Genomic DNA, 23,536 nt, shown 5'->3' on the forward strand with positions numbered 1-23,536 from the left:
TATAAACTTTCAGCAACATTTCCATGCCGGGGAAATTGAAAGCATGGGAAGCAGGAGGGAGGAGGAGATAACAGACTGACGCTGGTGAAGAAGAGACCCCCCCTCTCCTTTTATTGTGTTGTGAATGTTTGACTCTTATTCTCTTGGACGTTACACACACCTAAAGGAACTGGTGGCCGGGACGACTGTGTGTGTTGTGATGCTTCTTCTCCATCTCTTTTCTGGTGTCGGTTTTGGTTTCTCCAGCAAGATCTGTGCTATCCAAGAATGGCTCGCTTTGAAGACGAACTGTCCAGCCGGTATGGAGGCAGCTGTCCTGCGGGCCCTGTCAGAGGGGCCAGCCGGCAGACGGGGCCTCCCGGGGGCCAGAGGATGTACAAGCAGACGATGGCCCAGAGAGCCCGGACCATGGCCATTTACAACCCCATCCCCGTCAAACAGAACTGCCTCACCGTCAACCGCTCTCTGTTCATCTTCAGCGAGGATAACATCATACGGAAATATGCCAAAAAGATCACCGAATGGCCATATCCTTCTAGGCAGTCAGTTAATATTGTCTAGCCCCAATACGTGCCGCTCTATCCCACAGAGAGAGACCGCCAAGCCGAACGCCATTAAAATATGGCTATTTATTGCTACCTTGCTTACCGGCAAAGTTTCATACCTGGGAAAACACGACTCAAGACGGCTTAGGAATCATTAAGAGCCACATTTCATTTCGGCTTACACACAATGCATTATTAAGCACTTATTCACACGAAATGCCAACTTATATATTGGCTCTCCTGCTGTTCAGCGCAATCTTCTGTTGACCAAAAATACACAACGCGGTAGCGACCCATCGAAAGCACTTCTAAAATTATTATTTTTTTAATGCCAGTTAAGAGCTCATTGATCGATTTTCTATTGGGCTGCATTTACTTGTAGCTCTCAACGTCTCCGTAAAGGTCTTAGGACGTGTTCTACAAGGTATGTACGCTTGTCGATAAGCAAAGTGCAATTAAAACGCCAGATTTTTTAACAGCCAGTTTTCGTTTTACAGGAGAGAACACCACAGACCGGGATTAACTGTCACCCAAAGGTAGACCTATTGGTGAGACTGTGTCACACTGTCACTGCAGAACACTGCAATATGTTTGACTTTATGTCGGGACCATTTTTACTCGATAGGTATTTATTTATATATTATTATCATTTATGTTGTTTTGAAGCTGTCCAGAACATTTTTCAAGTCAAGAAACCAAATGCTTAAATTCCCGTTTTATAAAGGAGCCGGGTTCCAGGGATCATAATCTGTGATTTTTGTTGTTTACCTGTAGTGGCAGAGATTGAAACCTCTGATCAGAACAGTGCATTTTCTCCTTGTCCTTATTCAAACTGTATGCAACCCTCTCAAAAACCCCAGGAGTTCCCCAGACCTCAGTATGGGAGCCAGTGCCATGTCAGGTCCCATCAGGATGGTAGCCGCCCTGTGTCTGGCCTGTAGCTTGTACAGTGAACAGGATAAGGATTCACAGCCAATCAAACCAAGTTTCACCAAACCAAGTTGATTTGGGCATTGCCAGCGTTACACTCTTTGTTTTGGAAGACCACTGTTTGGCTCATGTTGGTCTTTAATTGTTTTGCAAAAGAGCTGTGCATGTTTTTGTGTGCTGCCTAGTCTTCAGAGGGTGCTGTCCAAGGTGCTGAACTCTCAGCTCACAGTGAGCTGGCCTGAGCATCAAGGCGCTGGCAGTCTGCTTGGGTGTGACACCAAACAAATAAGCAAGACTGAGGAAATGGGGGAGGAGGGCATGTTTAAAATTACTACCTGGAACAATTTTCATTTGATATTATTTGCATTAACAGATTGTGTGACTGGACACCACCTGTTGAGTTTGGTGTATTGACTCACCAGCAAAATGCATTGCAGATGTGCAGATTTTTTTTTTTTTTTTTTTTTTTTTTTTTGAAAAATCAATGGTGAAACACTGTTTCTTTGTTAATGAGTGTGCAAGACATTGCAATTAATTCACATTAAGTTGTATAATGGTTTCCATTACTTAAGTAACTGGTTGGTTACCCTCAGTGCTGAGCAAACATTTATCATACATTGACGTAGCAGTGCATTACTAAGCCTTTTATCCTGATGCAGGGCAATCATGGCAACACTGCAGAATGATCCATTATGGCTCCAAGCAGTTAGAGGCCAGTGGCTCTAGTATATTGACCAGCTCCCTCTCCCGAGAACTTCCTCCTTCTTGCAGAGCTCATACAGCCCCTGAGGGGACCATGGGCTGGTAACACTAATAAACAGCAGCAGTGCACTGCAGGCAGAGGAGCTACCCAATAATCTTTGCAGATCCATGTACAATTTCTTGAAATAGCGAGCGCCATTCCTCCTGCTCAGCACTGCAAAATTGCCACCTATTGCAAAGTGTAGTCAGTCCCAGCAGGCTTTTGGCAGTGGCAGATTTTGTGATTACTTTACTTATATCGCCCTTGAAAGAAAAGTCTACCCTCTTACACTGTTAGATGTCATCAGTATGTGACATTGTTTAGTATATTCCAGGAGTTGTTTTGTAACCAAGTTCACTTTTTCGCTCACTATCCCTCAACCTGTTTTGTACTTTAGTTTATGATTTCCTACATTTCCCAGAATACCTGTATGAACCTGCTGAAAATGTGTTCCTTTCAGTCAAAGGTAAGCATATAAATATATCTTGCTGGTCAAATAGTGTGTGAACACTGGGGTGTGTCTAAGATCCTTACTCAAAATGCATGAAAAAGGCTCTTGCTTCTTGATTCATTTAAGCTGACACCAAAACCAGATATTTACACTTGATCTTTGACATAGCTGAAAAATTGTCTACATTATGTGTACTTTGCAGCGACTGGAAATATCTTTGTAATGCCACATCATTTATGTTTAGCTAGTGATAATAAGAAATATGCACCACCAAAGAGCAGAATGCACCCAGAAATGCAAGGTATATTGCTAATAGCTGTCTTTCAGAAATGTTAAGGTGTGTTTTTTTTCCTAGAAATAGTAATCTCTGAGTCCACCTCATGCATTTCCCATGGCTTGTTGGGTAGATGTAATGTTGCAGTTGAGGTTGGATAAGTAGCAATATTTGCCTTCCTTTTCTACAAGTCTTCCTTAACAGCCTCACTCCATTTGAGTACATGATCCTGGCTACCATTATAGCCAACTGCATTGTGCTGGCATTGGAGCAGCACCTACCAGCTCATGACAAGACACCCATGTCAGAGCGCTTGGTAAGTCACTTCTATGCTGAGTCCACTGTCAATTTTAACTATGTAACACCTTTTGCAGGCTCTACAAAAGTGTCACTTACAACAGAAATGACAGTGAACTGCTGATGTTGGGTGGAAAAATCCATAATTTTCACTTTTTGTTGTTGAACTGAATGTTTGTGTAGTTGTTAAAAATAGTAAAGGCAGTGAAACTAAATTCAAATATCTACAACCACTGTGATGCTTTTCTAACTTACGTAAATGAAATAATTCCATATTTGGCTCCCTGTGTCAGTTAGCCACTCAATTTAGATGCACTGGAATACAGTTCAAGATGTGGTGGACTGTTTGTTTTCATCTGTTTGACTACTATCAAGAGCCAGACTGATGCTCTGTCAAGTCCAATCTTTCTTCCTTTTCCTCTGACCTTATCAGTCCACCTATAAACTGAGTTTCAGTCTGCAGTGACATAGTCAGTTCAAGTATCAGATGTTCCTAAAACTCAGTGTTGAATTCAATCTTACACATGAATGGGGAAATAGCACTGAAACTTTGCTTGTCAGATCATATAATAATCATGTAAGACTTTCAAAAATTCTCCATTGTGAGCCTGAAAATGACCCCATTTTCCCTTCATTTACAAAAGCTTGTTATTTTAATGCAAAACCAAATTTTTGACTTAATGGCAGAGAAGATTCAACCTCTGTAGTGCTTCAAGTGAAGCAGAGTCCCGCCCCACCGAGCTGCCTCTGATCCTCCTGTGTATCATCAAGTCACCCCCACACCCAGCCCTGCTGTTAAAATCCTCCCCGTAAAGAGGCAAATGCTGTGAGCCCCTCTGTCCAATCAAAGAGCTTGAAGTGGCAGGGGCAGGGCTGTTTTAAGAATGAAATGTCACTCCCTGAGGCAAGGAGCCTCCCAGCTGCCCATTTCCATTGATCCATTCTCTCAGATGGGCAGAAGCGCTTCCTGACATATTGCTGAGAGTTCATGATGATATAAAGCCATCAGATGTGTCATCAGCGCTGTCTCATCACCTTACAAGTCTATTATACAGCTTTTATTTCTTCACCTAGCCCCTCTGTGTCCTACATTATAATTCTTGAGATGCAAAAATTCTACAGGCTCTGACCGTCACACTCCCTGCTCACTGAAATTACAAAAGTGTGTGATGGCTCCACCTAATCAACATCAAATCAAATAAAAACAAAATATTATTATTTTTTTTATAGCACATTTCTTACAACAGCATTATCCAAAGATCCTTGCAAGCATGATTAACAGTCTTGAAAAGTCATGAAAAAGAAAGCTTGTAGAAGACATAATGTAAGACACATTGCAAAGTAACACAGGAACATGAGGTTAATGTTTCAGTGGTGCGTTTTAAGTTTTGTCTTCAAATCCTCTAGAGAGTTGGTGTTTGGGAGATGGGCTGGGAGGCTGCTCCAAATGCTGCCTCCCCAGCTGTCTTAATTCCGGCTGCTGGGAGAGTTTAAGTGAAGCACCAGGTCTAACGCATTCATTCATTTATAAGATAGGCATATTGAATATAGAATTGTGTACTGAGCCATTTAAAAGACATTTAAGCTATTAAACAAAACAATGAGATAATTTAAAATACATTTTTAGAATTGGTGTGATGTGGTCCTCCTTATCTGAATTAAATCTGGACACTAAAACTCTCCGCTGAAACATAAATTAATGAAAGTCTTTTGGTGGGTTCGCCTTATAGGGATAGTTCACCCATGTGGAAACATTTGAAATTACTTACTTACTTCCCCCCTAGCTGTTGTGTAGGACAGCAGTGGAGCTATCTTCCTCTCAGAGTTACTGAGTGCTGGATACTGGCTGGATGCTGCAAATGCTAACTGTTAGCCTCCTGCCATTGAGCTGGACTTCTACCCAACTAACATTCTTAAAAATAGATACGTTAATCTACTCACTAAAATGCAAATATGTGCACGAATACTGTGCACACAGACGCAGTTTTGCTGAAATTTCTGGTTATAACTGTATTTTCATGTTTTAAGCATCTGGGTTGGGGGGTTATAAGTTGACAACACTGACTGGACAAAAGAGTTTACTGATATGCCAGTATTGGCCAATACATTGCAAACAGATGTGTCAGTCTAATGGATGAATTTAAATTTAATTCCCCCCATATCCACTCTTCTCTACCCCAACAGGATGACACAGAGCCGTACTTTATTGGAATATTTTGTTTCGAGGCTGGCATCAAGATCATCGCCCTGGGCTTTGCCTTTCACAAAGGCTCCTACCTGCGTAATGGCTGGAATGTAATGGACTTTGTGGTGGTCCTAACAGGGTGAGTAGCCCTGGCCTAATGGCTTATACAGCTGCTAACTGACAGAGCTGATGGTCAGTGCCGATTAATGAGGGAAGAACAAAGCTAAGTGTTTGTGTGTGTGCGCGCGCGCTTCTAACGATCAAGATGCAATAGAGCCAAGCCATCCCAGATGGCAGTGTGTTCTCACACCATCTCAATAAACTGAGATTTGATAAGGCAGTATTGTCTGTGATCGATATGTGCAGGATAAAGGAAGGGAAAGGGAAAAAGAAAGGAAAGGAAAAGGACAACCAAAAAGAAAACCAACCCGCACACAACACCGAAATGGATACAAAATGGAAATCCAGTGTGTGTGAGTGTGTGTCTGTGTGGGTACCTCCATCACAGGATTCAGAATACATTTTTCAGTCTGAGTAACTGCTGTTTTTTAGTGATTTTTCAATTTTTCAGTATTATTTTGAGCCAAGTGTTATGTGGAGAGTTGCTGGTCCTCTCATAGAGCTGATGCAGATTTGATATTCATCTAAATAAACTTTGATGGGTGTGGCCTGATAGAAACACTGTTATTGTGTTGACTTTTACATCGAAAAGTTAGGATTTTCCAGTTTGTCACCCTTGTACCACATGGCCAACAAGTTTTTTAAAATCGGTAGGACTGAGTATCCATTATATGACTATCTGGGGAGGAAAAGAAAGAAAAGAAAAATAGCAAGGTAACACCGCTGATGGTGTGACGGTGTGGAGATGAAGAGGAGGGATGGGAGGAGTGGGGGATGGAGGGGAAAGGAGGGGTTTGGAGGGGGGAGGGTGGTAGGGCAGTGACGAGGATGCTGTTACGCTGGAGAAAGTCCCTGGGTAGTTTTGCCAGTACCACGAGGGAACAGCCCTGGCTCTCTCCTGCCTAATGGCTCAGAGATTTATTTGTCCCATCTATTGGGGCTTACGTCAGAAACCTCACTGCGATAAACAGATCCTCCTCCACCACCACCCCCGCCCCAGTGGAAGTCACTGCGAGTCACTCTCAAACCTTTTGCTCCTGCGTGGCCGAGGAAGAAGAGGAAACAGTTGGTGGGAAATGTAATAAGTGCCGTTCCCCTGGAATGAGTCTGGCTTTGCTTGAACGGAGGGAGAGATCTCCGTGTTGTGTGTGTGTGTGTGTGTGTGTGTGCTCATTAGGGCTGAGAATAATATGTTTTGCATCAGAATTTTCATGTTCACTGAAAAAAAAAAAACATTAAAATGATGATAAGGTGATGGTTGCTGGGGTCTGTACCAAACAAACAAATTTTCTTACCTCAAGGGAATATAATTTGTAGGCCAAGCCATCTTTGTAGCATTACAATACTGAATTTATCATGGTGTTTTTTTCACACATTTTATGAAAAACTGCGGCTCTTGCAATTTGGATAGTGCGATTTTGATATTTCAATTAATTGCCAGGCACTAGTGTTTCCACACTTTTATGTGAATGCGTGCCACATCTGATGTGAGCGAGGCATGTTGATGGGCTGAGGTGAGGGTTATTGACAGCTTGTCAGAGCCTGTACGTGGTTGCAGCCAGAGCCTCTTCCAGTGTATGTGTGTATATGTGTGTGTGTGTCTGTGTGGATGGGAGTGGCCCAGGCAGGCCTGATTGAATTGGGGGCTGACATGATAACCATAATTGAAGGGCCGGGTGGTGGATGGGGGCCATTACAGCAGCAGTCTGGACATCTTATCACTGCCATGCTACACTGACAGATTGAGCCCGGCCCAGCCAGACACCGGATCACTAGTATGGGTCAGATGCAGCGGAACAAGCGTACACATAGATGTGCACAGTAAGTCATGCATGTAACCACGCACACATACAAACACACATACTAAATATGCACAACAAATCACTGGCCCATAATGTGTCCATTTCCTGCAGGATGTGCTGTGTAGAAACCCATTGCAGTTAGTCATTAGCAGTGAGTCACTGATTACCAGCATGGAGCTCAGTCGTAGATTACAGGGAGATGGAACAAAGGTGTTTGTAGTATTCATGTCAAGTGTTTCCCCTTTAGCTGATTGGGCGAGATGGCTCACCCTTCCTTAAAGGGATAAGAAACTAAAATATGTCATTTTTTTCATTCATTAAAATGTTATGTCATAGTTGAGTGTAGAAAACATGATGAAAGTGGGAGAACCTGAAGTTGCAGAGAGAAGCCTGTCAACTGATTTCTCCTTAGTCAAACTAGAGATTTTGCTGGCGATCAAATGATACTTTCACATATGACTGGAGCGATCCAATCAAAACATGACAACAGTTTATATTCCTCCTACCCCTGTATGACTGAACTGACATCCTTCAGCTGCACCTGTCATCCTGTGCTAGGTTCAGCAAACTATAGTGAGGAGCAGGGACTGCTACAGCAGCTATGAAACCTAACATATTGTTGAAGCGCTAGTAAGAGCTGTAGCTCCTTCATTTCTATCAAGCAGGATATTTTCACTTTGCTGGACAGTTGGTTGGTCTTACTAGAGCTGCAACATCATTGTTGCCCTGCTGGAATGTATTTTACTTTTAAAACTGCAGCCCCTAAAACTCTATTTTATTTACACTTATTAATTTTTAGGAGCTGGATGGTGTAGATAGAACATAATGCTAAGTAAGAACATCCCTGTTTTTAACTGGGTTTACTGTCCCTTTTAAGGAAAGGTCCAAACTCAGATTTTTTAATAGTGTTTTAAAGTCTTATAGTGTTATATCAAGGTGGCAAACACTTCCATTCAACCTGCCTCTTCACTGTGTTTCTTCTCCGATGGATTTCTCTTTGCTGACTGTCGAATGTTGATGAAAAAAGCCTTCACTATTTGATTTGAAGATACTGACACAAAAACCTGCCATTTACTATCGGTGTTTTAGTTATCTAAAACATTTTCTACTCCATTATAACTGCTCTGGAAATATCTTGACATCATTTGCGTTTGGTCATCTATGCATACAAATAAGAAAAATATACTTTTAAACAACAAAAAGAGCCTTGGAATGCAAGGAACATCCCTAGTGGTGTCAGTGCTCTGAACCCTGAACTGATGGACAAGGTCGTCGATAAGCCCACAGAACATTCAGGATTAATGTGTAATGCAGTTCAGGGTGTGTCATTCTAACACCATTACCGTTTAGAACACGCCATCAATTGATCTCCATGCACAGCACACATGTGTTTTTGTCTGAGGACAGAGGCCTGGGCCATCTTTCATGGGCAGCTAATCAGACCTGGTGGGATGCTAGAATGGAGGAGCTTGGATTTAGTTCCCGCAGGCCAGGCCAGACCTCTGCCGTGTTCCAATAAGATGTAGGGAGTTGCTAATAAGAGCATATATCTGCCTCCCTGTGCTCTCACCCAGATCAATAGTTTATTGAACAGAACGCAGAGGGAATAGATTCACTTCAGCGCTCCTCTTTATAGCTGTTGGATCAAAGCAACACAGATTGCTGGATCTCTGCAGTGGCTTGTTCCAATGGTCAACCCCCAACCCCCCAAGATAACGATAGTGTTGATTATTTCAGTGGTGAAATGACCCCCACCCTCCACTTTGAGCAGGGGGATTATTTGCCTCCATCATGCATTCAAACACTTTAAAGAGATGGTAAACTAAAATGTGTCATTTTTCATTAAAATGCTTTTTTTATTGACATCATTGAGAAGAAAGAATGATCCAACCATGAGAACCTGGAGTCCTTTCCATGTGCAGAGAGTCCTATCGGTGGATTCCTCCTGACCCAAATGGTTTTGCTGGGGATCAGACTCTCTTTCACATGTATGAGTGGAGCAATCCAATCAGAGCACAACCTCAGCTTGCATTCCTCCCATTCTCATTTGATTGGCTCTTCAGCTGCATCTGTTATCTTTCTCTGACGGTAGGAACAGTAATTATCAGCAGCACTGCAAAGATTGTTTTACCAAGCTGATGTTTTATAATCACGAGGGTTAGCGCAGCTCTTTCACTTTGGTATTTTCACAGTTGGCTGGTCTTACCAATATCATTATCCTGCAAGGGAACCTGAAGCCTACTCAGTCCTGCTGGAATGGATCACTATAGAAAATGTAGGCCCTAAAACCCAATTTCAGGACTTTTAGGAAGACCTAAATCATGGTGGATGATGAAGATAGTACTCAAGAATAATACGAATTAAGAAAATAGTATGGTTTTACCATCCCTTTAGTGCACCTTGAGGTGGATTATCCTGCCTATATCATGGCCACTTGCCAACAATAAAAGATAGAAAGAAGGAATGATGTGCCCCAAAAATAAAAAATATTTTCATACTAGCATCCTAGCAATGGAGACACTACAGGAGCTTTAGCTAATGTTATTCAACTACAGCCAAGGCATTGTAGACATCGTGAATTTTCCAAAATGGATTTAGTATGGCACATATGCAGGGAGGAAATATTCCAGTGTGTCTGTAGCTACTTACATTGATCTTTTATTGTGTTCAGTATCCCTGCAGACTGACTGCTATTTTTGTGTTGAAAATTCTAATAACCTTGCTCTGCTTTTCTACCTTTTTTTCAGTGGTTGCATTTCATAAAGCAACTCTGTCCCTCTCTGTATTTTGGGACCTGAGGGTTGTGTATTATTTTGCTGCCGGACCCTCGGTGGACTGCTGCCGTCAATATTGTCACAGTTCTGTGGTTGGAGTCATTGGGTTGGATAATCCTGGTGAGATGGTCTTTGCCTTAGGGAAGTCATTCTAGCCATGGTGCATTAAAAACTATAAAGTCTTCACAGCTGTTATTTGGCCTTCCTGGGAAAAGGCTATTTTTGATTAGAGAAAAAAAACCCTGCTAAATATCCTAAAATAATTTTCATTCTAAACTTCCCCCCACACCCTCCCTGTTCTATTTCATCATCTTCTGTCGTCTCAAATGTACTTTGGAGTGCCACAGCCTTAGCAACAGGGATATTGGTGTGATTATGATAAGAACCGGTTGTGTGTATTTGCTGTGTAAATGCCTTGTGATCAACAGAGGATCCTGGCTCTGTCTCAGCAGCACCCACACCTCCCCCTGTACCAACACCAGGGACTGTTGGGTCTCCATGTTTGGCAAACACTCTTACCCAATGAGCCTCAGAGTGCCAGCAGTAGTAACAGTGTATGATTACAGTACAGTCCTGCAGACCCTTTGTAGCTGCACGTGGAGAGGTGAGGCTGGCCAGAAAAAACAAAAGACATGTTGGACATGGGATTTTGAAGGCTTATACTGACACTGGTATTCTTGTACTGAAGCTGCCAATGGCTAATATTAAATGCGAGCGAGCAGTGTTTGTGGAAGAGCCTCTGGGGTGAAATGTTCTTTAAAGCAAAACTGAGTATCGGGTTGTATAGTTGCTTGGACATTATGTGGGTCCACATGGTGGTGAAATATCTTCACTAGTTGTTCTTTGCTCCCCTGGGGTGCTAATCCCCAAAACTATTCACTTTTGTAGAGTGGCAAATCAGGTCCCAAAATCAGCGCATAAACGAACGCAAACAAAGTTGATTTTTCCAGTATAAAAAACAGCAAGTCCTGGTACCCATTTTTGCATGTAATTACAACTATTTGTGAAAGTAATGTCAGGTCATTTCCTCCTGAAGCACAGGAGGGTGACAAGATAATTCTTTAGAGAGAAGCATTTCCACGTTTCCTTTTCCAGGAAACGTGGAAGTTTCCTGGAAAAGCTCCCTGCAGTGTTTTCCAAAACAAATTGAAAAATAACAAGAAAAGAGATGTTTAACTTCTCAAAAAATGAGTAGCTGAGCTTGTTTTTTATATTGGCATCATCCACTTTCCTGGCATTCATTTATGTGTTAAAAGTATTTGGGAGCTGTTTTGCACCCTACTAAATAATAAATGAGCTCTGAGAACGTGCTTGTGTAGTTTGCATGTAATATTTTTGAGATCGAAAAGGCCTAGGACCTCCTGGTGTAACACAAGTGGATAACACACTGCCCTGATAGGCATGTGGCCAATCAAACGTGTTAGCCATGTGGACTGCTAGACTCTGGAATTTTGTAATACCACCACGCCTAGAGCAAGGTGGCAGCATCACCTGTGAGTTAGCTGTACTATACTGTAGCCATCTGGATGTCCCAGGTGGATCTTCTCTGAATACTGAACACCAGCACTGGGCAGTCAGATGCTCTGGCTCCAGGGTGCTTCCTCACTGATGTAAAGAGGGTTATCAGGATCCAGACAGTGGATATGGTGATGCTGTGATTGCTCTGTGGTCTGGCCTAATGCACAAACCCCACCACCAATCACTACAATAAGCCAGACTGGGCCGTTTGTACATCGGGATCCTTTCTAATCAGCCTCTCTCTGAAGAGAAATGCAATGGAACAAATAAATGAATAATTTATTAGGTTTCACTGTAGATGAATTAGCCCGGTTAGAGAGAGTGTGCATTCAATCCTCTCTGAGACGGACTGTGCGGAGTATATACTTTGCCTGAGGGATATTATACTTTCTATAATAAATATAGCGATACAGCATGCCCAGTCTCATCTGATACTGTGAATTTAAATAGTAAACAAGTGTTATTAGAGAAAATTTAATACAACCCCCCATCATTTTTAATCCTTACATGTCTGAGCAAACAAAATAACTGAAACATACTAAATAGAGCAATTTGGACTTTAAGATGATTAAACTTGATAATTTAGTGAAAACTGAGTGAGTTTTAGAGAAAAAACAACAACATAAAACTGTTTTATAAAAAAAAGACTAAAAGTAATTGTCTGACTAAAGATTTTTACCTACACATTCTGTTTAAGTTAGAGGGGAATGTGGAAAGTTTGCCATTTTGAACTATCACCCTCTATAATGATAAAAGTTTAAGGAAGGATGGAGGTTCATAGGAAGGAAAATTGTTTGACATGGAGCTGCAAGATGAAGAGGGGAGGCAAGGCAGAGGGGGAGGAAGTGATAGAATGAGCAGAAGTAATGGAGGAGGGTGTGTGCTCGGGTTGCACTGATATATAGGTTTGCAGATATGGGTCTTTTTATTAAAAATTGGATACTGGCCAGTCAGTGTTGTCCGACCCTGATATGATGGACCTTCCTCCCTGACCACAGCTAATGACTATGTTTTTATTATTGTTATTCATTTCAGATGGCTGACCAGGGAAATGATTACAGTGCAGAGCGGGCGGATTTTACTCAGCAGCTTCGAAACTGTCAGTCTGTCAAATTGCAATGAAACCTGCCTCACCCTGCCTTAAGGAGCAGCTAAGTTTCAGAAAACCTTGGGGAGACGCTGAATACCCGTAATTTTTCAGAATATTTTGAAGTGAATTGAAATGAATGGAATTGCTAATTTATAATATATCAAGAAGTAAAACTTAATTACGCCTACCCCCTTTTCATACAGCATCATTACTTAAGCACCCTAAGGCTATTTCCTGCTATATGCTTTAACCTGTCCCTTCAGCATGTGCAACTAATAGACAGAATTTCATCATTATTAAACAAAACCAAGCCTGAGATAATCTTAACATAAAACAAACAAAAAAAAAATATATATTATATATGATATGACAGTGGTCACATACTAAGTATCAGCACAAAATGTCAAGAATTGATAGGTTGCATCCTTATATGTGGCTGTATTGGCCTCTAAAAGCTCATATTGGTCAACCTGTAGTGAACCATGTCATTTTGTGCTCAGTGACTGTGCTTGGTGCAGTGAAAAGGCCCAGCAGGGACTGAGGTGTTTGACCAGCAGCCATGTTGAGTGTCACTCTCCAAGCCATTTATTTAAGTGGGCATTATTCTTGGGAAGCGGACAATTATACTGGGAAATGTCAGCGGTTCTGTGAATGCCCCACCCCGACCAGCCAATAAACAGAAATGGAGGGGAAGGACGTGACCAGAAAGAGGGAGAGAGCACAGAAACTGTTTAAGAATATTCCCGATTAATTGTGTGTGTGGATTTGGTCTGGTAACACATCAGCAAGTTACAGCAAAACATTAGATTGTGAAGTCATGTTTGATAGAGCCTGTTAGAAATGTGTTTTTTTAAACTAGGCTTTACCAGTCATGTTCAGGTCAAAAAATGGGGGCAAGATTTTTTTTTTTTTTCATATACAAGCGTTCAAATGACAAAGTATTTTGAAAGGAATTAGGATAACTCCATTGATTTCTCCTTCAGATGATCAGTTTTTTGATCAGGACATTTCTAAGGTCTTTGAGAGGTTAGCAATGGCAGCATTCCCTTGAAACCAGCAAAGTTTACACACTGGTAGCAAATTAGCCTCTAGGGCTGGGACGATATGTTGATCCCCTGCTTCACTGCTATCATGATACTTGGATGTTAATTTGATATGTATTGCAAATTGCAAGTATTGCAATTGGACAGTACAGTTTATTGTGATTTTTGTTTTTTGACTTATCCTCTAGTTTGTGGATATAAGGTTTCTGGAGGATGTCATCATCATACATGATTCAAATGTGGCTCTTTGAACCCACAAGAGTCTCAGCTTTCCAGTCAAAGCCAATTTATGCAACTCCAACACTGTTTAGACCCCAGTCTGCACAAACACACCATTTTACAACAACATATTATTACTGCATGGTTTGTGGGCCAAACTGCATGGGATTAGCATAAAGTGGGCATGTCTGCAAAGGGGAGAACTGTGGCTGCCTAGAGAACCCATTTTCATTCAGACAGCTGGAGGTCAGAGGTCAAGGGACCCCGCTGAAAATGGCTACGCCAGTTTTTCCCTCCCCAAAATTTAGCTTAAATTTGGAGTGATATTTAGAACCCTTGCTGACAACCTAGCATGACATGCCTGGTGCCAACAGATTCCATAGGTCCTGTAGTTTCATATGATACCAATCTTTACTTTAAATTCAATCAGTAATTAAAATAAAAAAAAGATTAATAATCAAAAATTGCGATACTCAAGTGAGTTGATTTTTTTCCCCACCCCTATTAGCCACTAGGTAATGATTTTATTGACAGTTGAGGCTTCTTTGCCACATTAACTGAACTGATAGATAAAGAAACTAAACCTCAACAGCCCAAATAGATCTTTAAACACCTATGACACTTGTTAATGTGTCAGCACTACAAAGGCTAAACTGTATTGTTGTCTCTTGATGGTGCCTGCTGGTCTGTGACCTGAATAATGATAATGACTTTTTCAAAGGGCTGTCAAAAAACAATGGCCAGGGTTCTTAGACACACACATTGTTATGACCGAAGACAAAGGAGAAAATGCAGATTACTCTAATGGTTACACCAGAACTCCATGTCGACAAGCCTCCACCTTGGTGAAGTGTCCTTGAGCAAGACACATAATCCCCACCAGCTCCAGACATGTTGTTCTGCAGCTGGACAAAGTGTGACACTATTTTATTTTAAGAAAGAAATCTGAGGAATAAAAGAGTAAATCTAATTCCCTCTTGGCACAGCATTCAGTTGAATGTAGGCTGGATCTTTACTATCATGAGGCTTTGGTTGTGAATAGAAAATGCTTTAATTGTGATTATTTTCTATATCACTCATGGAGCGCGGTTCAATTCCCTGAGCTCAATCCAATCCCAGGGTTGGTCGACTGGAGTCCATGTGCAAGGCATCGTAAGCGACACGGTGTGCTGCCGATCCCCATCCTTCCTGATGAGCGAATCCATGCCTGATTGGCCAGCTCACTGGAGTGGAGAAACATTTAGTGATCCTGCTTTATTCATTCCTATTACTGCACGGCCTTGCCCCGCCACCCAATGAGCAGCGCACTGAAGTTTTTGTTCCAGAGGCTCATCGGAATGACAGCTCATATTTCAGTGAGCACTGCTGGCATGCCGACAGATAACTGGCTGCTTTGCTCTAATGGACTGCTGATCCCACAGCGACGCTGAGGTGCTCAGCTGGATACTGGCCTGCGGGTGAGGAACCCAGTTCGCTCGGCTCCTCCGGCACTTTCACATGTGTTTAGTTTAGACGTGCTGTTGGGTTCATTTGGCCACATGAAAACACAGAGGTTAGACTGAGGCCTTGATGAGAAAAGGTCTTGGTGCATTTCCCAGTCAACGCTGGAGTTATTTCTTGCTTTATTTGTTTCTGTGCTGTTTTTCAGTGGGAAAGTGTGATCAGACTGTGTTCCCATGAGGGCTGAAACAATAAGTCGATTAATCAATTATTCAATCGACAGAAATTTAAGAATTTTGATAATTTCTTAATCATTTAGCAATTTAGCAAGGAAAATTATTAAATATTTATTGGTGACAGCTTCACAAATGCTAAGAATTATTTGTGTCTCTCCATTTATATTATTCTAAAATGCAAAAAAAAAATATATATATGTTTTTTTGGCTGCTGGTCAGGCTAAGGAAACAATCTGAAGACATCACGCTGAAATTAGGGAACTTGTAATAGGCATTTAACGTTATTTTTTTAAACATTTTATAGCCAAAATGGTTTATTGAGTAATTGAAAAAAATAACTGATAGTAAAAAAAAAAAAAAATCTTACTTGCAGCCCTAGTTTCCACGCATTTACAGGAAGCACTGCACATTAGTTGGATCTGATAGACTTCCTCAAACAAAGCTGATGCTTTTGCTCCATGTTTGTTTACTCCAGTGAAGGAAATAACTGCTGCCACATGGCTTTTGTTGATAAGTGATGCCTTGCTTGAAATTCTGCCATGTCAGATGCAACAAAACTGTCGTGAGTCAGTGCTCCACTTGTTCCCAGACAGTTCCAGATATTAGAAGCAGGTACTTAGGCTAGGATAGGGTTTATGATAGAGTTTAATGGATTGATGGCTCTATATTAACTCCACTCATCCAGAGGGCTCGTGACCCTCCGTCACAGGGTGCATTATGCAGAGTGGTGAACAATTCAACCAAAGCATGACTTGCCGTTTCCCAGTTCCATTTTATTTTCAGAGGAGGCTGAGCGCTCAACCCCCTCCACCTCCTCCACCCCCTCAGAATTGTCTTGGTCCCCCCCTAGGGAGTTCTAACTATAGGTTGAAAACAGCTGACCTGCTAAATGCCATCTGAAATTTGTAAAATAAGTTAAAAAACGTAAGATAATCAGTCATCCTTTAGACATCTCATCCTGTTTGTATTAGATAGTAAAAGTCACTGGTATTTTGGGGGGTGAACCAGCCACTGATGCCATTGACAGTCACAATGTTTCAAAACAGGGTCTCACAGCAGTGTAAGGCATCCATTTGGTGTTTCTGTGCAGTGTTTCTCAGACTCTCATCAGGTATGTCAAAGGAGGCAGGAAAAATCGATTTGGATTGAACTTTGGGCCATTTCAGGGCATGTCTGGAGCATTTCCAGTCTTCACTCCCTCATCACCATGAAGGGAGGCACCTCCTGCCACTCGAGCAACCTCACCAGCTCAGCCGCTCGGAGCTCTTCAGATGTTCCTGGGAAATGGATGAGGTGGAGAATGAGACATGAGGACAGGGTGGCAGACAGAGAATGTGTGTGTTGATGTGTCTTTTTTTTTGTCGGAGTGATGTGTCTGAGACAGCAGATCGATGGCTTGTGAGGGCTCCCTACACCGCCCCTTCCCCCCTCCTCTCCCTTCCAAGGAATTGATTGATCTGAGAGCTGGTTGTCAGGGCAGGTCGGGACCCTGCAGGGAACCAAGGCACCATCACCGCTCAGCCAGCCGCCATGTATCTCTGCATGCTGCCTCGCTTGTGCTCTCATCTGCAGGGGAAAGCAGCCAGAGAGCATGCTGGGAAAATCAGCTTGTGGCAGAAGAGTTAGAAAGACTGTTGCTATGTGTGTGTGTGTGTGTGTGTGTATCTATATGTATAGACAGTAGGATCAAATTAACCCATACGTCTAATGTATTTTGGCAGGGTGCCACACCCAGATTGGAAATTTTAAATAGGCTCTTTCCAGAATCGGTTACTTTGCCCTGTTCAGCCATGTTATCTCTTTGTCTAGCTGCCAAACAGTGATGAGTGCAGTTTATTGAGCGCGGCCTGTCATTATGTTAAGCTGATGTCCATTACATGACTACTGGCACTGGCCCCAAGCTCCGACTGAACTCAAAGCATTGATTTGCACTTACTGTCTATCACAGTGATAAGCTGGTCTCATTTTATAGCATCAGCACACAGGCATTCAAGGAGAACAATATAACCTGGCTGATCAAGGAAATACTGTGGTCCTGTATAGTTCAGTGGCTAAAGCAGTGGACACGCCCATATGAAAAATGAGCCAAGCGTTTGGGATTGAAGCAACCACCTAATGGCAAATATTATGTTTTAGTGCGAGTATGTTGGCATCTTCTCTGGTGTGCAGTCTTAAAGGGATCAATATCAAATCACATTTGAACGTCTTCAAACACTTGACCCCACCCAGCACTTCTCTCTCTTCTCTTTGTGCAAGGAAAAGTATCTGCTATACAACCAGAATGTCCAAAGTGTTGAGCCTCTGTGGCCCTGCATGCTCAACCAGTCGTGTAACCTGATCCCACTCATCTGGCCTGGGAGGATATTAACTGTGCAAAATGAATGGACAGCTGCCTAATAGCACAGGGCAAAACATAAAGCTACTCTTCATGTGTAAGTTATGTCAGTATCATTATTTTGCCCACATAACACTTGCTGTATTTGCAGTAGACCAGTTGGCCAGACAAATTAAAGCAATAGTTCACCCACTGTAAAGAATTTTATATTTTATCATTTCACATTCAAATGATTAAATAATAAAGTTTGAGTTGTGCCGCAGGATTTTTACTGCCTTTTACGACTCCCCAAAAAGATCAAGAGTAGACCTATTTCCTTGAGCAGTCCAAATACTCTGTTAATCTTCAGTTATGACGATAGGAGTGTGGAGTGATACTGGAAATGCAGAACTTAACCGAATGTTTCCAGATGTTGATAACAGGAAAAATACATGAATAGTAATTTGAGCAAAATGATCATCCGTGTGCGCTCAGTCGTGGTATGTGCCATTTAGTTTAGGAGAGCGACATGGAAAGTGATGTTAAACCTTCTCTGAGTGGATTACGGTGGTTATTTTTAGCACAATGAGGTTGTCCGTTCAGAACGGCAGCTATCATCTCTTCAAGACGCAACATCGTCACCAGCAAGCGAGACACGGGAGAGGCTTTTCTGTCCTACAATCTCGGAGCACATGAGAAAACACTCCAATTATAAAGGGGCTTTAGGGCGCAAGAGTGTTTGGTAGATTAGTCTTACAGCTGAAGCAATTTGTGCTCGCAGTTGGTGATGAAGAGGGGTACCGGCTCGCACAGCACTGTTTTTGAGGGCTTATTTGTGCCACAACTTTATTTGCATATGTCTCTCAGTCAGTAAAGATGAAAACTTATCTCAAGTCTGCTAGTGACAGTGAAAAGTTTCATGATGGACACAAATCCACAGACTACTGGAGTTTTTTCAAACACGTTCTGCGCTGTGTTTTACACCAAAGCATATGACAGCAAAAAATAGTAGATGAAAGTTCTTTTTTTCTTTTTTTTTTTTTTTTTGATGCTTTCTCAGCGGCACTGCTGGTGTTCTGTTTTAGGATACAACATGATTCTCCCCATTCACGTTGATGTGTTAATGGCGAGTGTGAGAGCAAGTTGACAATACACCCCCCAACCCCCAACCCACCACCCAATTTCAGAATTTCAAATTTATTTGTTGCCATGGAGACAAGCTGGGATTGTATTCAATGTGGATGAAGACTTGCATGGTTTTAGCGTCTAGTGTTGGTGGTTCGTGATGGGTTGTAGAAATTTTATGGCTGAATTTCTTTTTTCTTGCTTTTTGCTTATTGACTTATTACACTCATCTGCTGCTCAAATGAATGCACATACCCTCCTGACACACACATACACACTCCTATATATACAGTAACATATGTGTTTTTTTTTTTTCTCACAACCAACAGCTCTCTTAGTCTGAAGTCTTTAAAAGGGGCTCCAGGTGGATTGGGAATACACACACACAAACTCTAGTTTAAAAAAAAAAACCCTCCCATGACAGGATGAGATCACAGAGTAGCTGCTGCATAAAGGCAGTTTGCCATTCAACTCAGGTCGGGCAAGCTTAAAAAGCGAAATAATCGTGCCGGCAGGCGTTCGAGAGCTCTCATGTTTTGTTTCCAGCTAATTCTGGTGGAGAAGCAGTTAGGGTGTCAAGCGCTGTGCAACAACAAAGGCGTGTTGTAACAGAGTCAACTGATACGGGAACTTCATGTCACCGTGATGTCTAGCTGGAGAAGTAAACAAGTCGAACGCTCCCTGTCTCTGTCTGTTCCATTCGGTGGCTGCTTTATTGCCAAAGACACAGCGATCGCATACATTGCCAAAGCAGAAGGCGGCAAAATGAAATTATATTCAGACCAGATCATATCTCCCGGCATTATTCTTCAGTCAGAGCCGGTGCACACTTTCCCTTCATGTTTGACAATTAGCTGCAGGTAAACTTCCAGAAAGCAGTTTCACCTTCATGTGAAAATGGAACTTTGTGAAAAGTCTTTCTCTCTGTCTTTCAACCCTCCGCCCTTTTCACTTCCCAGTTTCAGTCTGGTTTATTGGCATGATCGGACATGAATTTATGTTAGCCAGGCAATAGCTTATAGTAGCAGTAATTAGAAGAAAAATCAATAATATAAGTGATAGCACAAGAAATAGATTTCCTGTGAAAGTTACAATTATTTCAACTGTTCCATTCAATTAATCATATTGTCCTCCCTGGATATAGATATGTAGGATGGAGATATAGAGGTACATATGATGGATATATGTAGTCTCTGTTCTCTGTCCCCAAATCAGTGTATATCTTTCACCCTTCTTTCTCTATCTCCTTTCTCTCTCTCTCTCTCTCTCTCGGTGCATCCTGGTCTCCCGGCTGTTCGTCTCTAATGAGATCAGTGGAGCCTCCTTTGTTTCTATGGCGACGCCTCCAGTCGTCTCCACTGTGGCTTCTCCTCCCAAAGCATCCCTCCCTCCCTCGCACTCTCTCCATCTTTCTTTCTCTCTCCGTATTCTTTTTCTGCGTTATTGTCTGCCTTCCCAGCCATCCGTCACAATCAGATGTAAAGTGGCCTTACGAGCGGGATGAGTCTGCTTGTGTTGCCAGAGCACTCGTGGCTAGGAGTATTAATCTGCGATGTAAAGCTAAATTAATTAAACATCAAGTGTATTTTCAGAAAAGCGTTAAAACATGGCTTTTGTTTTTGTTTCTTTCAGTTAATGGTACGATTGTTTTACTGCCCCCCACTGGACAAAATTACCAGAATATATTGATGATATTTGATCAATACCAGTGACTCAACGATAGCTCAGCCAGGTACTGACAGGTCTTGCTTTCAGAGTCATTCCTTTTCATTCCTATTCTGCCGATGTTGTTGCACTTCTTACTGGTGAGCAATAAAAATCGATAAAGGTCCCAGATTACATGAAGGGATAGTTCCCCCATTTAAAAAAAAAAAAAAGATGTTATCACTTCCCCCCCAGCTGTTCTGTAGGACAGTAGTGGTGCTATCTTCCTCTCATTGTTACTGAGTGCTGGATACTGGCTGGATGCTCCAAATGCTAACTGTTAGCCTCCTGCCACTGAGGTGGACTTCCCCCCAGCGAACATTCTTAAAATTTTAACTGCATTAATCCACTCAAAAGCTCTATTCAGATGGGATTTTTTTTTAAATGGCCCCAGGTAATACTATGTGAATTCAAATTTTCATAAAATATTGTGCCTCTTCCTGTTGGAAATAACTTTTCCCGGTTTCATTCTTTGTTTTGATAATGGAAGAGGCACTTGTTGAAGTTCTATTCATAATTAGCATTCAACTGTATGCAGAAGACAGAAAAGCAAGGCCAGCAAGAGCCGGTCAAAAGTCAATCAACCTGTGAGAGGGAGGGAAGTGATTTTTTTTTTTTTCACCATCCATTTAATACCCCTTTGACAGACCTTCTCTTCATGTAACTTCAATCAGTTTGACACTGCTTACGATGATGCATGCTATAAACCCCCATTATAAAGATTTATATCAGCCTATAAAGGTGGTGAACTGAGTAACAGGGGGTAACCCTCCACCACAACCCAGTATAAAATGAAGCTGTGTAAAAGAGAGCCTATAAGGCATATATTTGTGGATAGGCTCCAGCGAAGAAAAAATGAATCAAAACATGCTATCACACAAAAGGGATGCCAAGTCTAGTGCAGCTCAGTGGGTAGAGCACGGCGATATCACAGCTGAGGTTGGGGGTTGGATTCCCACCGGGGCCACCCGTGATGTAAGCGTTCGCCGTACTGTAAGATGCTCTGGAAAACAGCGTCCACAAAATGGCACAAGTTATGTAATAATATCAATGCCAATAATATCAGTCAGGGATCATTACAGGATGGTTCTTCAGCGTGGATGTGTGTATGTGGGGGTCAATATTCGAAATGTAACTGCACAAAATCTGCAGCAATATCAGTTTTATTGCTGTCCCCACTGAATACATTTCTCATATTTCTTTTATCTGTTTGGGCTTCGGGATATCAGCAAACGTGGGGAAATACAAATCTCTGATCGGGAGACATTTAGGGCAGTGTAAACAGAAATATATCTCATCACCAATCTCATTTGGTTTGCAGTGTGAGCAGAGGCGTTCATGTGTTTCTCAGTCTGCCTCCTTTTCTTTTCTGTTCTTTTTGTGCCTTCACTGTCTGCCCTTCTCGCCATCTATCACTCACTGCTGGATTCTAGTTCCTTGTTCTCTCCGTCTCTCTCTTTTTAACACCTAGTGTACCCCTCCTCTTTTCCTCTCTTTCTCTCCCTACCACAAATGCCAAAAGAATATTCATGGGGTGGGAAAAAAAAAACAGCTAACGAAAAGAGAAGCGCTGTCAGAGCGAAACAACAAAAGCACAGTTAATGTGATTTGTCACTGTATCTGAACCCTAAACCTACCCCTCTTCCTCCACGCCGCCCCGGGACTATGTTTTCATGGCCCTGAGCCAATTCCAAGTACGGTGCTGCCATGAATATTCAACTGAATATTAAATTTCGGGGTCAGTCGGATCTCAAGATGCAGCGATGAGTTTTCAGCTCCCCAGAAATCACAACACTGCATCGGCCTGGATTGGATGTTTCAGTGTGGCAAGGTCCTTCAGGGTCTGCAAGGGGCTTGATCCTGTGCCTTTCCATTTACAAATCTGCTGCCTATCCTGCAAAATATTAAAGGAAAAGTACTGGAAAAAAAAAAATTGTACTGCAAAATTGCTGAGGAGTTGGCAAAGGCTAGGTTTGTTAGAACCCTGGACAAATTAGTAAGGAGTAATATGGATGTGGTAATGTAGGGGAGTATTATGAACTCTTGGACGATGTGCTGGGTCATAGAGCAGCAAACCAGCAGACTGCGACTGAATTCAGACACACTGATGCTGGACTTAGTAGCCAGTGCCCTGGCAACACCTCTGTCACAATGGTTCCACTCTCCACTCCAAACTGGTGCTATCGTGGGCTGCCAAAGGTTGAAAAGATGTATCTGAAAAGACACTCTAGGCTCTACGTGACATCCTTATTTTTCTGTGTGTACAATATATGGGGAGGTAGCCAGCACTACTCTAGCAGCCCTCTCCAAAACAACTGAAGTCAATAGGCACTGCTACAATTTCCAGAATAGTGGGGCGGCATAGCTAAACTATCATTCATTTTGTGATAAAAGCACCAAATTTGGTACACTCATTGTTGAATATATGCTGAATGAATCTGGATATTGGGCCACTGCAAATTTTTATTCTGATGACTGTGGCAGCCATTTTCAAAACTGGCCGCCAGTGGTTACTGGCATGGAATGCTTTGCCTACCCTACAGCTGCTGTCTCATGTTTTCAGCACCACAGATATAATTTAGAGACATTTTAAAGTGGGAAAAAGCTTTATTACAATGGAACAGAACAGAACATAGCTACATACAACATACAACAAAGCTAAAGCTTTGCTACATACTTGCTACATTCCAAGCTAGCTACATGTTCCAAGCTAACTACCTACCTTAA

The 23,536-nt window shown here is 42.1% G+C and overlaps 1 protein-coding gene across 1 annotated transcript in view; it reads left to right on the top strand.

Moving 5' to 3' along the window:
• Positions 1–267: 267 nt before the first annotated feature.
• The window catches only part of cacna1ba (calcium channel, voltage-dependent, N type, alpha 1B subunit, a), a 150,698-nt gene continuing 127,429 nt past the window's right edge, over positions 268–23,536 (top strand). The window contains exons 1-3 of the mRNA XM_030059364.1: positions 268–527; positions 3,153–3,258; positions 5,424–5,563. Of these exons, the coding sequence (XP_029915224.1) occupies positions 268–527; positions 3,153–3,258; positions 5,424–5,563 (506 nt within the window). The remainder of the gene's footprint in view (positions 528–3,152; positions 3,259–5,423; positions 5,564–23,536) is intronic.

This window comes from Myripristis murdjan, chromosome 9 (assembly GCF_902150065.1).
Source record: "Myripristis murdjan chromosome 9, fMyrMur1.1, whole genome shotgun sequence".
Taxonomy (NCBI): Eukaryota; Metazoa; Chordata; class Actinopteri; order Holocentriformes; family Holocentridae; genus Myripristis; species Myripristis murdjan.